The sequence below is a fragment of the Barbus barbus genome (assembly GCF_936440315.1).
Source record: "Barbus barbus genome assembly, chromosome: 2".
NCBI classification, from domain to species: domain Eukaryota; kingdom Metazoa; phylum Chordata; class Actinopteri; order Cypriniformes; family Cyprinidae; genus Barbus; species Barbus barbus.
In genome coordinates this window covers 39,191,003-39,206,343 of record NC_136730.1, presented here as the reverse complement: position 1 = coordinate 39,206,343, position 15,341 = coordinate 39,191,003, and the positions used below count along the sequence as shown (strand labels likewise).

The following is a 15,341-nucleotide window of genomic DNA, read 5'->3' as shown; positions in this document are numbered from 1 at the left end:
CACCTAAACTAAGCTGGATCCAAAGGACCTCGAGCCAATCAGAGTGGAGGGCTCTGCTTTAACACTGCCCTAACTGATGCCATTTAGTGACTCTTGGGAATCCTTTGAATTCAGATAATTAATTACATGCAGGGATCAGCTGATAGAAACTATTGATTTATTAGGAAGCCTGATGTGAACTTTGAAGCGAAAACTGGGAAACGATAAAAACAAGGTCAAAGATTAACATTTTTGTGAATTTAGATTCCTTTTTCCATTGGAAACAAACGTCTTTAAGTGTAACAGCTCATGTCAGCTTAAGTGTTTAAAACCATTCTTGGCCCGTTTTGTTGCTTCGATTTTTGATAATTCTAGCACAGCCATATTGGAAAGGAGTACATTTGTGTTTTGTGTCAGTTCACTAGTTCCAAAGCAGTTTCATGGGTTTTGTCTAATGTGAGGAAGCAGTCTCAAATAAACCCATGTAACATGTAGATTTTAAATCACACACATGCTCACATGCTTAAATTGACAAACCCCATTTCATTTCTTCCTTTCCAAAATGCCTTGTTTTGAAATAACTGCACTACCATGCACAGCAAAGCATTGAAAGAGCAAAGGACGAGCAAAGAAAAGGGGTTTGATGAATCCACAAGCCGCAGCCATGTATATGTTCATGTGTGTGGCATTAATACGCATTAGTAGGAATTAATACCTGCTTTAAAGCTCAGCTCGTCAGCCTCCTGCCCTGTGTAATCATACAGCGCTTTAACACGAACCCCGACTACCTTCTCCTCCTCATCCATCCCGTTGGCTGAGATGTATTTTTTAGGGCTCTCTTCATCAGACCAGTCCGAGGAGTAGTCTTTACCCACCCTGTTTGAAAAGAAAAGGAATTAGAAAACTGAACAAATTCATGGACGAATAATTTTAATAGAAATCAGAAAACTGGTAACTTGGTAATCAGGTGATCTGTGATAGTTCAGCTAAAAACATTTGAAACGTTTCAAATTTATTGAAGGAATTACATTTGATTTAATATTTATTATGTGTGGCATGCTGTGGATTATCACAGTAACTAATTTCAATGTCCTTCAAAAATCACATTTACAGTCATTCGCAAACAGTTGAAGTCTTAAGCCCAAAGTATAGTTTGGTTAGCGTATGTACACAATGCGAATGGAAATTTGATCCAACTCATGACCGAATTGCTGAGTGGAAGTAGAAGATCAGGTTTCTCAGGTCTGCGTAACAAAACCAGCCAAAATTGGAACTCAAAACTAGCTCAATAGACCATTTGCAAAGACCTGTCCCCCTTCATTATTGTTGCTATGTCCGTCATGCCAAGGTGCTCTCATGCTACATCATACATAGCTACATGTTCTCACGCAGTGAAAAATGTGTCACAGAGCAGAGAGAAAACTGACAACGTGCCAACAGACACAACAAAGCAGGTTACTTTTGGTATGAAACAAAGCTTTCACATTTTGTTGTCTTTAAAGCTGTAGTCCGTAAGTTTTGCCTCTACCGCCATCTCGGTTTGAAAATCTGGAATTGCAGCTCTGTGCGGAATTATCTTCCGTATGTGGGGTTGTGCTCTGGCATGGCTCCAGCGTGGATGAAGCTAATGTTTTGAGGAGTGTGTGTCAGTCTGTCAGTCACCGCACCGGTGTGAAGACTGTACTTAGGAATCACAGATTCTAGCCTACGTCTTGGTATATTTTTAAGAATTTTCACCGTATATTGTCATCTGAACAAGTAAGTAACAAGTCTGCCATGTTTGTTCTGACCAACTGTGGAAAAACGCATTACAATAAATCGTGCTTCCAATAGTAATTAAATCTAATGATCGGTTAGCTCATATCACATCTAACTGTGCAAATTATTATTGTTATACTTTATTCTCAAATTATTAATGTTAACAGAGAGTCACGTGACGTGCTCATGAACCTAGTTGCAGCTCCGTACGTTTGGCCTCTTTTTGCAGATTTTTTTTTTTCGTTTTGTTTAAGTTTTATTCATTGGTGGTGCTTTATTTGATGGCATAGAGTCGTAAACAGCAGGAGTTGTCTCCGTCGGCTTCTCCGATTAAGAAGATATCCATGCCATCGACCACGAGCGATATGGTGGACAAGACGGCGAACACTGTTACACACTTTGAGGGCGTTCTACATTGACTACCTTACAACGATGTAGATTACATGGAGGTCTTTCTTTCCCTAATTTTAGACTGTATGCTCAAGCCTTTTCCCTCCACCCTTTAGCAGTTTGGTTTGATCCTGACGCTTCTGTGTCTTGGAGAGCAATTGTGGAATCTATTGTTTATCCGTATAAATTGAAGCATCTTGTTTTTCCGCTTAGTCAGTGTAAATCTCGGTTTGGTCCCATTGTAACCCATCTCCTCTCCACATGGAGGGATGTTGAAAGATGTTCACAACTAGTTACAAAATGGCATAGGCATTTGCCTATTTTCCACAATAATAACCTTTTGTCAGGCAGTACTCCATTTCATTGTCTGCAATGGACTCATAATAAAGTAAACACGATATAGGAGATATCTATGATGATAGTGGTTTAAAATCCTTCCAGAATCTTAAAACTCAATATAATCTGCCAGGCACCTCCTTTTTTATGTATTTGCGTATTAGATGGGCCCTACAGGCATATGGGGTGCCTTGGAACTCTTAGCTGCTCTCACAGCAGCAAAACAATAGCTAGTCAACCGTTGTAATCCTCCTCACACAATGGACAGAAGAACCTGGACTGTGTATTTGTTGGACACTATCTAAATGGAACTCTCTACTTCTCGTATACATGGATCTAACGTGAAAACTGTAAATTCATGGCATTCAGCTTTTAATGTTGTCTTTTTTTCTAAAATCGTTGCAAAAATTATTTTATTGTTATTTGTTTAGCTATTAATATTAATTAATGTGTTTATTATTATTATTTATTTTATGCTATTTATTTATTTTGTAAGTCTACCAAGGGGTGGGTTTTGAATTGGTACAGTTGCTTTTTGTTTTGTGCTACTGTTCCAAGGAATAAAACGCAATAAATTGTTAACAAAAAAATTATTAATGTTAACAACATCAGCATTGCGTGACTATGAGTATAGTGTGTATTAGCATTTAGATTTCAATTTCTGTACAGTCTAATATGATTGTCATGCCATTCGAATCACAATCCGCCATCAAAATAATACATTTAATTATTCTAGCTGCTGTGAGAAAAGGCTAAACGATCCGCCACCTGCAGGACCCTCACATGCGATAGCCTAGTAGCCAGGACAACTTCATGTTTACAGACTCGAATTTCCCACGAAACCTACCCATACCACTCAAATTAGAAAACATTATTATAAGCTAACCGTTGTGAATCGGGCTGAAAGCGATAGTTTTGAACACTGGCTGTTTATGTATTTGCTTAAATATTGATTTCGGATCATTTTTAACGCAAAAAAAGTTATGGACTGTAGCTTTAAAATATTCAAACAATAAATAACGGTGTGTGTCGTGACATCACTGTAGCGCCTCAGTTCAAGCGGCATGTGAACCGATCATCTCTTCCTCTTTATTTCACTGTGCAGCATGAAGCAAACATGAACGAACATCAGAAGGTCTCGTTTCAGCCGTGGGAAATCAATACACCTCATTTTTGGAGTTCAAGACCACCAACATGAATCTACTCTCCTGTCTGGTTTGTTTGTCGGGCAAAATAGCAGATTCAGTGGTATGATTGGTCAGATCTCCTGTCAATCAAACTCCTGGTGAAGGGTAAATTGTTTTTTTAAGGTACAGAATGTTATTAGTCTATTGCACAACAGTGGTTTTTGGTTATAGCTAACAGGAAGAGAAAGCACCTTCCTTTCGTCTGCTGCATCAAATGCAACAAGGTGAGGTCAGAAAAGTTGCATGTGGAAATTGGCATTGGAACAAGATCGGAGTGGTCAAGACAAAGTTGCAGATGGGAAAAAAACATAACTTATTCTTGGTGCGAGGGAGACAGAATATTGTTGGAGTGGGCCTGAAAAATCATTCCTGCGCAGACCTCAAGATGGAAAAACAACAAACTACTGAAGATGGAACAAAATTTCAACTTTCTAAATTTCAACAGCATGTGTTGACTGCCTGTGTTCTGTGCATGCTATCAAATAGAAAACCTTTTGAAAGACTGCATTCGGCTGTATACATATGCCAAACATCTGTGTCATAACGGAAGTTTACTTTGGGCTTAAGGAACAAGACATTCCAGAGGGCTTAAAAAGCAGGTAGTGTTTTTGTTAAAGCACTTATTAACTCTTCCATACTAAAAGGTGTTATTTTTGCAATAATGGGGTCTAAATTGTCCTTTTAGAAGTGGAGCTACTTTTCCAGGTGAATGAACTTCTGGTTATCCATTTCCAAAATATTTCCACTGGGTGGATTTCACTGTACATAAACTATGTGGAATCAACATGCAACACTGTTTAAGTTTCGTGAAAATACTTTCAAAACTGTGTACAGTTTATCTCAGAGTAAAGTCTTGCCCCACAGATGCTGTCAATAGAGCTCAACTTGTACTGAACCCGGAACATTCCTTCAATATTTACTCAAAGAAAAATAGTGTAAAGCTGTACTAGAAACGAAGATACGTATTGATCTTCAAAGAGGAGACTGCAAGGAACAAATAAAAGGTGTAATTGTTAAAAACTTGATTGGCTCTGACAAGGGACTGGGATCAACTGGGTTCATTTGATTCATCTTAATAGCAAAAAGAAAAAAAATAAACTATATAATGCTAATAGATCTCAAAATGTTCTTGTCTTGAAGAATGGGTTAGCTCCGTTCCACAACCTAGTGAGCTACCTTGCTATTTGCTGCCTTCTAAGACATTCTAACCTACAGTAAATGGAGACTCAAAAATGCCTAACTTAGAAGTTTCACACATCAAGTGAAATCAGCATTGACTAAAAGGTCTCGGCTTATCAAAATGACTGATGAAGAAAAATAAATTGACAGTCCAAGCATCCACATAACTGGCCCAATTCACAAAGTAGCCACTGAGATGGTCAAAAGGTGATATCTGAGAAGTGATAATTGAATGTCAATGATTTTGTCCTCCAGAACCATTTCAGCCAAAACCTAAGAAATTTCTGACTGAATTTTTTCGATTGTCGGAGTTTGTGTATCACTACTGCATAAGGTTGCTGCCTACTTTTGTAACAACCTTTGTGTATCCATGATTCCTTAAAATACTGTCTAGGAAGGCTGCTAACTAGGTTTTAGAACAGAGCTGTTGTTTGTACTCCGAGAGAGGAGGTCAATAAAAAAAGAAAGTTGCACTGACACTCCAGGTGCATAGCCACTTAGGTTCTCGTAATAGCCATCCGCCTCAAGCCACCTGTGGGTTTAAGAGTCAACAGAGACCAGACTAATAATCAGGAAGCTGCAGAAGACCACATTTAATACTGTAATTTAATAGGCATTCTCCTGTGTGCCCATGTTCCCTGTGAGAGAGATTCAGATACAACACACAAACATGAGCCATCTAAAGTATCTGTACCAGACCTTCTCAGGTCTTTCCAGGCACTTCATTTAGCTAATACCTTTAACCTCCCTTGATCCTGTGTTAGCATGCTACCTTAACACACATACACACAAACACTGTACACACAAACAGTTTGAATACACTGACTCAGTGCTAATTGGTGTAGTTAATTCTATAAGCAGTGAGTGAAGCCCTCAGGGAAGAACTGTTGCCAGGATAATAAAAACAAAAAAACAAAACAAAAGCAACCCTCCACTTCTAAATACAACACTGTAATTAAAAGTTGGATTATTATTGTAGCAGAATATGAAACTCAAGAATCTGGGTATCTATATTTGGGTGGCTGACAAATGTAAATCTTTCAAATAGTCTGAATTTTGAGGAAATATTGTTTTCATGTTGCACTAATTTTGTGTGCACCTTATCTGATATCATTAAATTGTAAAGTCATTATATTGGCCATCAAGCACTCTACTCTCCAGATCAGTTTTGATTTTTTTTTTGTTAGATCAATTGCTATAATTGATAAAATCTCATTTGCCACCATTTTTTATCAACTTTTTCCCCCCACAAAGAACTGAGCTGTAAAATGGGCCAAAATGTTAAATTTAAAGGTCCAAAAACTAAACTTGATTGAGGGTTAAATGTATTCACCAATATATAATTAAAATTTTAAATATTATTTTAAAATAATTAAAAAAAAAATCAACTTCACTTTTTTTTTTACAAATTTCAAATTTTTTAAATTTCATTGCAAAAATAATCATAAAATATAGAAATATTTTCTTTGTGCATGAGAATATGATCATGCAGTAGTCAGATGTACCTTGTAGTTTCCTGTGGAGTCTTCGGGGGTTCATCTCCCGCTGAGACAATATTAGTCAGAGTGACCAGGTCATCAGAACGACTGTTTCTGTCTCTTCGACTGATGGATCGGTTTGCTTCTGGTGACCACTCCTGATAAAACATGAAATGTGAAAATCCATAAATTTACATGTAACTAATTTGTGTTATACTCACTACCTTCCATTGCTATCATGTTTAGATTTAAAAAATGCATTTTTTAAAAAAGTATCCTTATATATTATTCAAGCAATAAGCAAAGACAATGCAATTAAAAGGCATTTAATTACATTATACTCTCACTGCATTATTTCACACCCAGTTTTCCCTTCTAATAAAACAAGTTCAAAACAAAAAATATTGTTTTGTGTATGTGTGTGTGTTTGAGTGTTTGTTTGTTAATCCATAACAGTAAATAAGTTTGCCTTAAAGCAGAACAAGAATACAGATCAGTCACACAATGTGACATAACAACAAATGTGACTGTGACATAACAGCACTTATATTCAGTCACATGTGGGACTATCATCCAGTCAGCCTTCTATCACTGTGCAGCGAGAGTGAGTCTGTGCCTTTTTACAGCCATACAAAGGACTCCTGTGTGCTGGCAGAACAGGGAGGATGCCAGGAGATTCCTCTGGAGGTGTCACTTACCTGGCCAAACCTGACTAAAAGCTTAGTTTTAGCTCTGTGAATGCTATTCACTCTACTACTGCTCAATTAAACATTCACACCATGGAGGATTTCTACATTTCAGACACTCAGATTCCATGACACATTTGTACATACACAGTTGTGTATGTACAAACCTCATTTACACAAATGGAGATGCTGACACTGCCACTGTGTGTCTGCGTGTGTTTGTGTTGTGGGGAGGGCTGGGAAGGAAGGGGGAAGGATTGTCATTAGGGAGAGGGATCCGACATTCCAGACCCCACTCATGGGCCGTGCAAAGACAACAGCTCATTCACGCTCAGCCCATTAGAAATTCACCACCAGTGGAGCCCGGGGCCCAAAACAGCTCTATGGTTGATAACTCCACTGCAGTGTTTTGGTCCATAAATGTCATATCTTTTCTAAGCAAATGTTAGTGTTTATGTTTGTAGTCTGGTCTGCGTGTTTCCTGACATTCTGAGATGTAGCAAATATTCTACACAAAACAGTATTTTGCAGAGAGGAGAACATACTATACCTCAAACTGGGGCCAATTCATGCTCATGCCGGGGCCATGGGTGTTCCTCCACCACCTGAGGTCCTCCGCGTCATTGGCTGCGTTGATGGTCTGGCTGAGGTCTCGGAACAGGCCTTTAAATCTGCATGGGGGTTTTCCACATACTTTGTCAGGACAGGTTTTATTCATGCACAAGGAAGTGTATGTTTAAAAAACACAGCCAACGTCAACTTTAAATATGGGTTGTTGCCAAGACAAACATCGCTAATACTATAGATCAAACCTTTAAAGCAACTAACAGAAATATTTTTAGACATTTCCTGCATAGTTTTAAAAATAAAAATAGGTACCATTCAGGGTACAACAGTTTAGAGACAACTTTGTATATTATCTCATACTAGTACCTTGTTGTAGTAGACATACATTTACTTAAATGTGTAATACACCACTGGCAAGACAAGCTTTTAATAAAACGTATAGGTATTTATGCAGCAGAAATGTGAATTCTTTTTATTTATTTGTTTTTTATTAGTGTTACATGACTATATAAGAGAGGGAAATGGTTATGTCATTCCCTTTTGCCAAAAACCTTAACAACCATAACGCATTTTTGATTTTGGCGCTACAAATCCAATAAGACAGATTTGTGCAGACAATTAATATGTATTAATCTGCAAGCAAGCAAACACTTATCTTAGAAAAAAAGTATACACTATCAAAACATAAAACTTCAATTTCTTACCAATCATGCAAATGTGCAAACAAGTGTAAAATATACCCCTGTGATTTAAAAATGAGGAAAGACTCAATTTGTGTAAATATGTTGCAACAAATAGTATATAAATACAATGTTCAGACATCACATGCATTTCAATGGGATTAAACGGCTCCCCCTTTTGCAGCAGAATTAGTCTACAATTAACTGGCAGTCATGACCTAAAAATGATTTTCATTTACAATAATCAATACTAAAAATCAGCATCAGTCGCACGCACGCTCAAGCTCTGATATTCCTGTGCTTGGCTCATTTTGAGTCATTCTGAATGGATTGATGAATTAGTGAGTTGCTGACTTGAGAACCGCTGCAATCAGATCAGTTAGATTGACAAATGAAGAGCTCAGGGCGATTTGTAAAACCGTTTCAACATGTTCATTGCTCTTGCATTTCAGAGGAAGTGATTTCTACAGTTCAAAATAACAAGGAACAATTTGTTTTTATAAAACGAAGCAGACTGTGCTTTAAAAGGAATGATATTACGCTTTGAGATGTAATGGAGTAAAACTAAATGTTTCCCAAAACAAAAATACTGATAAAGCACAGACACTTGAACATTTTGCTCAAGAACAGTAATAAAGTAAAAAATGCTTTGCTACTGTCCACCACTGCTAATGACATTGCATTTGTAACAATACAAAGCTGGTTGAAAATCTGAATACTTATCCTTTTAGGTACTACTATGAACCTTTTAGGTGTAAAAGTACAAAAAGATAGCCTTTTGAGGGTACTGCCCAGTGACAAGCTGTTGTACAACTACAGGTCCAACTTATGCACATTATTTTCCTGAAAGTGCACCAGAGGAGAAAAATGAGCCATATATCCTTGGGATGGGCTTAGACCCTAGTGGCCGCATAGTAATATGCTAAAACCACCCACTATACCCTAGTATCCTGTTGATGAGTTTTGTTCGGACAAGCACTTCTTTATTAAAAAAAAAGAAGTTAGTTCTTAGTTTTAGTTTCATAACCACTGCTAACAGAACAAAAGAGGCAGGATCATCAAGTACCATGGAAATACAAAGAATGAGGGAGGGATAAAGTAAACGCAAAGATTCCTGTACATGAAACTAAGCTATATATGATTACCACACAGATCAGCACCAGCCCTGTAATTACAGCTCAACAAAAGTAAACAATTGTGCAAAACTGCAGAGACAGGTTTGAAGGGTGTTGTTTTTGTTGCTATTCCGAACATGTAACTCCACACTGCTTAAGCTAACACCGAAACACAAAACGAAAGGAGATATCTGTTCACTGATTAAAACACAAAAAGGATACATGAAGTTACCCTAGCTTTTTTGAAATGACCCTAGTTAATAGTCAACGACATGCTCAGAATTCCTCATTAAGTAAACAATGATAACAGAGAGCCTGGAAAAACAAATAAGCACTTATTAATGGTTAACATTCCTCATTTATTCCAGTTTTTAGCTATGAGACACATAAATGACCAGAAACTATTTAGAGAGCCTGAAGTTACTGAAATTGCTGATATAAATCAGGATTTGACATTGAGTAAAGTTTGAGACAGAGCTCCCCATTTGTCATTTTTAATTGAACAACTCAAAACTGTGTGGAAATCTGTGCCTGTCAATCTCTCAGTGGCTCGGTTTCAAACTAAAGCAAGCCACCCAACTAGACGGCATTTGTAGACTGCTCAAAATAATTGGAAGCTCAAATCTGCTGCCTTCTAAGATATTAAAATCTTCATGAATAAACTCAACTAAAACAACTAGCAATGTCACCTGTAAGTACATTATTCTATCCAATCCCTAACAGCACCAATGAAAATATATTTTCCTATTAAAAATCAGAAATAGCAAATCCAGAATGCACTGCATCAAGCTCAGTGAACAAAATTGGTTGCATTTTATTTTACAGTTCGTGCACTTCCCTGTACTTACAGTGTACTTACCTAAGAAAGTACTGATAATATAATTACATGGGTTAGGGTTAGGTTTAGGGATAGATTCAGGGCAAGTACCTAGTTATTATCTATTACCTAATTATTATAACAAGTGCATAGTATGTACATGTGGAACAGGACTGTAAAATAAAGTGCTACCATAAAAATTTTTTTTTATCTAAGATGCCAGACAGAGAAATCTTCACAAATTATATTAATTAAAAAAAATTTTTTTTACCCAATATTTGTTTTTTATGATTATCAATGTCTTGTTTGACTCAAGCAACATTGCTAACTCTATAGGTCTTATTCGGGGTAGATGCTATTTTTAATTTTACATGGATGAAAACAAAGCTATGAGGGATAGACTCGCAGTCTTTGCAGTGGCACACACTGTATGAAGGTCCTATACCACATGTAGTTTTCAAAACTCAACTTTCAGAACTGTTTTTGGTTCCACTTTATATTAGGTGGCCTTCACTACCATGTACTTATTGTGTTCATATTGTATTGCAAAACACTTTTGCTGCTATTGAGGTGGGATACGGGTAAGGTTAGGGGCAGATTTGGTGGTATGGGTAGGTTTAAGGGTGGGTTAAGGTGTAAGGGATGGGTCAACAGTGTAATTACAAATGTAATTACAGATGTAACTACATAATGGTATGTTTAACAATATAAATACAATGTAAAAACACGTATGTACACTATAAGTGCATTGTATCAAATTATTAATTTAAAAGCAAGTACATAGTAGTTAAGGCCACCTAATATAAAGTGGGACCCTGTTTTTTATAGGGATTTGTCTACCGGAAGTCTTTTGGAAAGATGTATCATCAGCTAAACACTCGCTATGTTGTTAAACAACAGTATAATCCATTTAATACACTGTACATCTGTCTGTCACGGCCTTGTTTTTGCATGTCAGAAATGAAACTTGGCTCTGGAAACTGCCTTCTAAATACCTTGTTTTGGTCAAAATCTAGAAATATCACATGTATACTTGGTGGATAAGGCAATCCCAGAATGCACTGTGAGAATTATTAGCCAAGTAGTAAGTTAAAGTCAAGGAAAATGCAGATATTTAATATCAGCATTCTATATTAAATACTAAAACATACTGATTGAAAATACTGTAAATCTAATTAAAAATAGTATCACTATATGTGTACTACATATTTATTATGCATAGTAAAGAGTCATTAGCAGCATTAAGACTCTACTCTAAATCACTGAAGCACTGTTTGTGTGGTGCATGTGATTTGATGCCGATGAGTTTCAAATCAAATAATTTGATTAGTATGCATTCCTACAAGATAAGTGTCTAGTAGACAGTGAAGCAGAGAGACTAACCCATCATTGCTGGAGAGGTCCATGTGCTGGTGTATGTCCTGCAGCACTTCTTTAAAAAAGCAAAGCCTCTTTTTTTCTGCCTCTTGTGTGATTTCAAACACTTGCTCCATATCTTCCATGTAACGCGGGTTACAGCGATTCAGCTCATCCAGGGCTCTCTCATAACGCTCCTTAGCCTGAGGGAAAACGTCCAAACAAAAGCGCAAGTTCATGGGACAGAGTCATGGGACACGGTTTAGAAGGTCAATTCCAAAGATCATAATTTCCTGTTCAGAATACATCTAATTGACCAGTGCATATTCATAATGTTTGGATTGAGAGTTCTACAATGTGAAAAAGCAAGCTGTACCGCTTTCTAAATTTATGAGCCAATTTGGATCAAAGCATGTGCTAAATGAAATGCAAATGTACTAATATGAATTTCATGACTCTATAAAACAGACAATAAAGTCTGCTTTTATAAATTATAGAAAAAAGAAAGCAAAATCCTTTTAAAGACATAAAATCGGATGATGTTTCCCTTTGAAGAGACAGAAACTGCAGGATGTATATTTTTGTGAATGAAACTACTCATTCAACAACATGTTATTCACACCCATAATTTTGCATTGTCCCAACAAGTCCATAGACATCATCACAGGGGCCTTACTATTGGCATCAGCAACAAACAAGCCTTGACTTGTATAAGTTTATGGAATTTCAATCCCCACCCATCTCCTTCAGACTAGACATGGACAGTTGCAGACAAGCTAATACAGTAATTACCAACGTAATGGGAATAAAATAAATACTTAAAAAATAAAATGACTATAATCCTTAATAAAACTGAAAAACTGTTGTGTCTGTGCTTTTTCTCATGCTACCTTCTCTGCCTCTTGGGTACATTTCTCCAGGCGGTCTGTGAACTTGCGGACCTCCTCTTGGGATTTGGTGGAGTCAGCCTTGGCATGAGTCTCACGGGTCAATGCTGTGCGCTCTTCCTTCTGGGCTTGATGATAAGTCTTTTTGGTAGACTCCACCTACAGCAGAGAACTTATACTTATAACGAAATACACTGTAAGTGCACACATGATTTTCTTTATACACTGTTTAAAAGGACAGCTCACCCGTAATTTATTCATCTTAATGTTACACTAAACCTGTATGGTGGTAAGCTATTTTACTAAGCTATCATATGGCCTTAGAAGACTTGAAATAGAACAAACAAATCATATGGGCCAGCCAAATGAGTTTTTTGGTCACTGGTTATTTGGTCTTGATGGTCAGCTTGACAATCACTGGTAACTGATCACCGATCACCATCTACTAGTTGTATGAAAAACAGATTTCCTGACTTCGGTCTAAATTTACATTCTAGGGCTGCACGATAAATCAAAATGAAATTGAAATCGCGATTAGGCAGAAACTGCGATTGTCATGCGTATCTTTCAGTGAAGCACGGTTCTGTGATAAGTAGTAAATCTCCATCCGAAGACCCGAGGGCGCTCTTGCGTGGAAACTCCAAATACGCCCCGCAGAAGAAACCCATGAAATCCCTATAGCAGTAGCTTGATAAACAGAAGATTTATCTGCTTTCATTGATTGAACATGACTAATAAACACACAACAATGGCAATACATGGTTTATCTGAGCTCTTATTATCATTTTCATTATAATAAAGTATATAAGGCAATGCTAATCAACATAGCCTTTTTATCACTGCTTAGAATAGTATGAAATATGCTGTGTGTCTTATTCTTTGGAAGAAGCCACATCATCTCACAGACGGATTTATTTCAAACACTCGGCTGACGTTATGAAGCAAGTTTGGAGTAAAAGCATGTTATTAAATGTGGTAGTTTCACGTGCTTACAGATGGAGCAGCATTTACTACACAGAGTGGTTCACTGAATAGCTACGCAAACAGCTGTCATTATCGCAAACGATTTCTTCGATTTCAGAATCGTACGATTATATCGTCTGGGAAGTAGCTTGTCAGTGAACTACGGCTCTGTGTAGTAACTGCTGCTCCACCTGAAAACAGGTGATGGAGATTTACTACTAATCATAGAACCAGCTTTACTGAGGAGTTGTGCATGACAATACAAATACAACAAAAACAAACAAAACAAAAACATTTCTTTGTCATTGTTTAATAGATGAAATCCATACTAATGGCTTTGTATTCTGCACAGGAGAAGACTCACATCCTTCAGCTTTCGGACCCAGGGTTTCTGGGCCTTGCGGAAGCCTTCGTCTGCGTCTTTGGTCTCACGGAATCCACCAATCATTTGCTTGTGGAAGGCATCCTTCTGCCAGTTTCTAATCTTTTCGCTGTCCTCAACAACCAGTTTCTCTTTTAGTTCCATATGGATCTCACTCAGTCTGTCTGCCGCATTCATGAAAGCATGCCAGGCCTTTTCCAGAGTCCCATACTGTGGGCCTGCAGGACAGAAATAAAAATGTAGCTTTATCTGTCAGCTCAAAACACTGGATAACTGCTTAAAGGCCCAAGTCTACTGTATAATAATTGTAGGTCTGTGTGTCTGCCCCTTTAAGGTCACATGGTCTGGTTAGTGAATATGTGGCCAGCCTGAGGTTCTCGCTGGGAGGTAATTCATTCATATCCTTGACTTTTCTTAAGGTCAATACAAGATACTGTGGTTTGTTTAAGCTGCATACATTTACATTTTATTTTTCAAATCAAATATTAAGGATTTACTTTTCTTGCTGTTATTCTTGCAAGTGCTCAAAACAAATCCATGTACAAAAGTAGTGTAGCCAAAATCAAGCATATCCAATATACCCTGGTTGCTAAAGGAATGATGAATGATATAAATTCATCGAATCACTGACACATGACATAACTCCATATTACCCTTTCATACCTTCTTTTCCCCAAACTTAGAAACTACTGTGCAAATATTAAGGATTTGACAGAAGCACTTAGCTCATGGGAATAAAATGTGTTGTTGTAACTGTAGAGGGAAGCATCTACTTAAAGTGGAAGTGAAGCAGTCAGTTAAATTTACATTTAGTAAAATGATTTTCACTTTGAATAAAAAATATATAACGAGCATGATTAATGTAACCATTTTAGAGAAAAAAGGTTGTTTTGTTATAGCTTTTGGAGCAAGGGCACCGCCATCTTGCAGTACCACAGCGTGTGACGTCACGGTGTTGGTTCGCTCCGATGGCCAGTATAGTAATATATGCATTTATTTACATTTTGAACACACGCTTGTTTTGAAATGGAGGGAGATGACCTTGAAAGCATAAGTGCAATTGCCCATGCATTTGAGTCGATACGGCAATGGGACCGTGCAGTAGGGGTTGGAGAAGTCGTGAACCTGCTGGTTTGGGGTAAAGTGCGGATTGGAAACAATACTCGTTTACGTGAATGTGCATTTGCTGATGAAGGCGTGAAAGAAAACTCAATTTGGTACTCACGTGCTGTCCGAGCCGAGCTGTGGCTTTTTGTGTGTGTGCGGCGCCACCAGCGCGAACAGAAATTATCTATCACAACGCGTTAATACCGCATTTAAATCTCATTGAAATCTATTTTGTGCTGTCTCATGCTTGAATGGCTTAAAACACTTTAATATTTAAACTGACAAGGCTTAAAACACGTGAGAATGATAAACTTTGAGGAAGCAGCACTCCGATCGTTCAGAGTTAAACAATACGGCCTGTTAACAGCAGGAAAGCTAATTGTATTCGCAGGAGAACATAAAATATGATACATACAACTGGTGAACCAGTCAATGTAATGCATATGTCTGAATGGTCTGAATAACAATAAAATG

General features: G+C 37.5%; 1 protein-coding gene across 8 annotated transcripts in view; it reads right to left on the bottom strand.

Annotated features, from left to right (window-relative positions):
- LOC306883872 (protein kinase C and casein kinase II substrate protein 3-like) overlaps window positions 1-15,341 on the bottom strand; it is a 48,916-nt gene that overhangs the window by 3,501 nt on the left and 30,074 nt on the right. For all 8 annotated transcript variants that reach the window (XM_079439368.1, XM_079439367.1, XM_079439365.1 and 5 more), the window contains 6 exons: window positions 13,743-13,978; window positions 12,419-12,574; window positions 11,556-11,731; window positions 7,544-7,664; window positions 6,335-6,465; window positions 695-855 (listed from right to left, as the gene is read on the bottom strand). In XM_079439368.1, coding sequence (XP_079295494.1) covers window positions 695-855; window positions 6,335-6,465; window positions 7,544-7,664; window positions 11,556-11,731; window positions 12,419-12,574; window positions 13,743-13,978 — 981 coding nt within the window. The remainder of the gene's footprint in view (window positions 1-694; window positions 856-6,334; window positions 6,466-7,543; window positions 7,665-11,555; window positions 11,732-12,418; window positions 12,575-13,742; window positions 13,979-15,341) is intronic.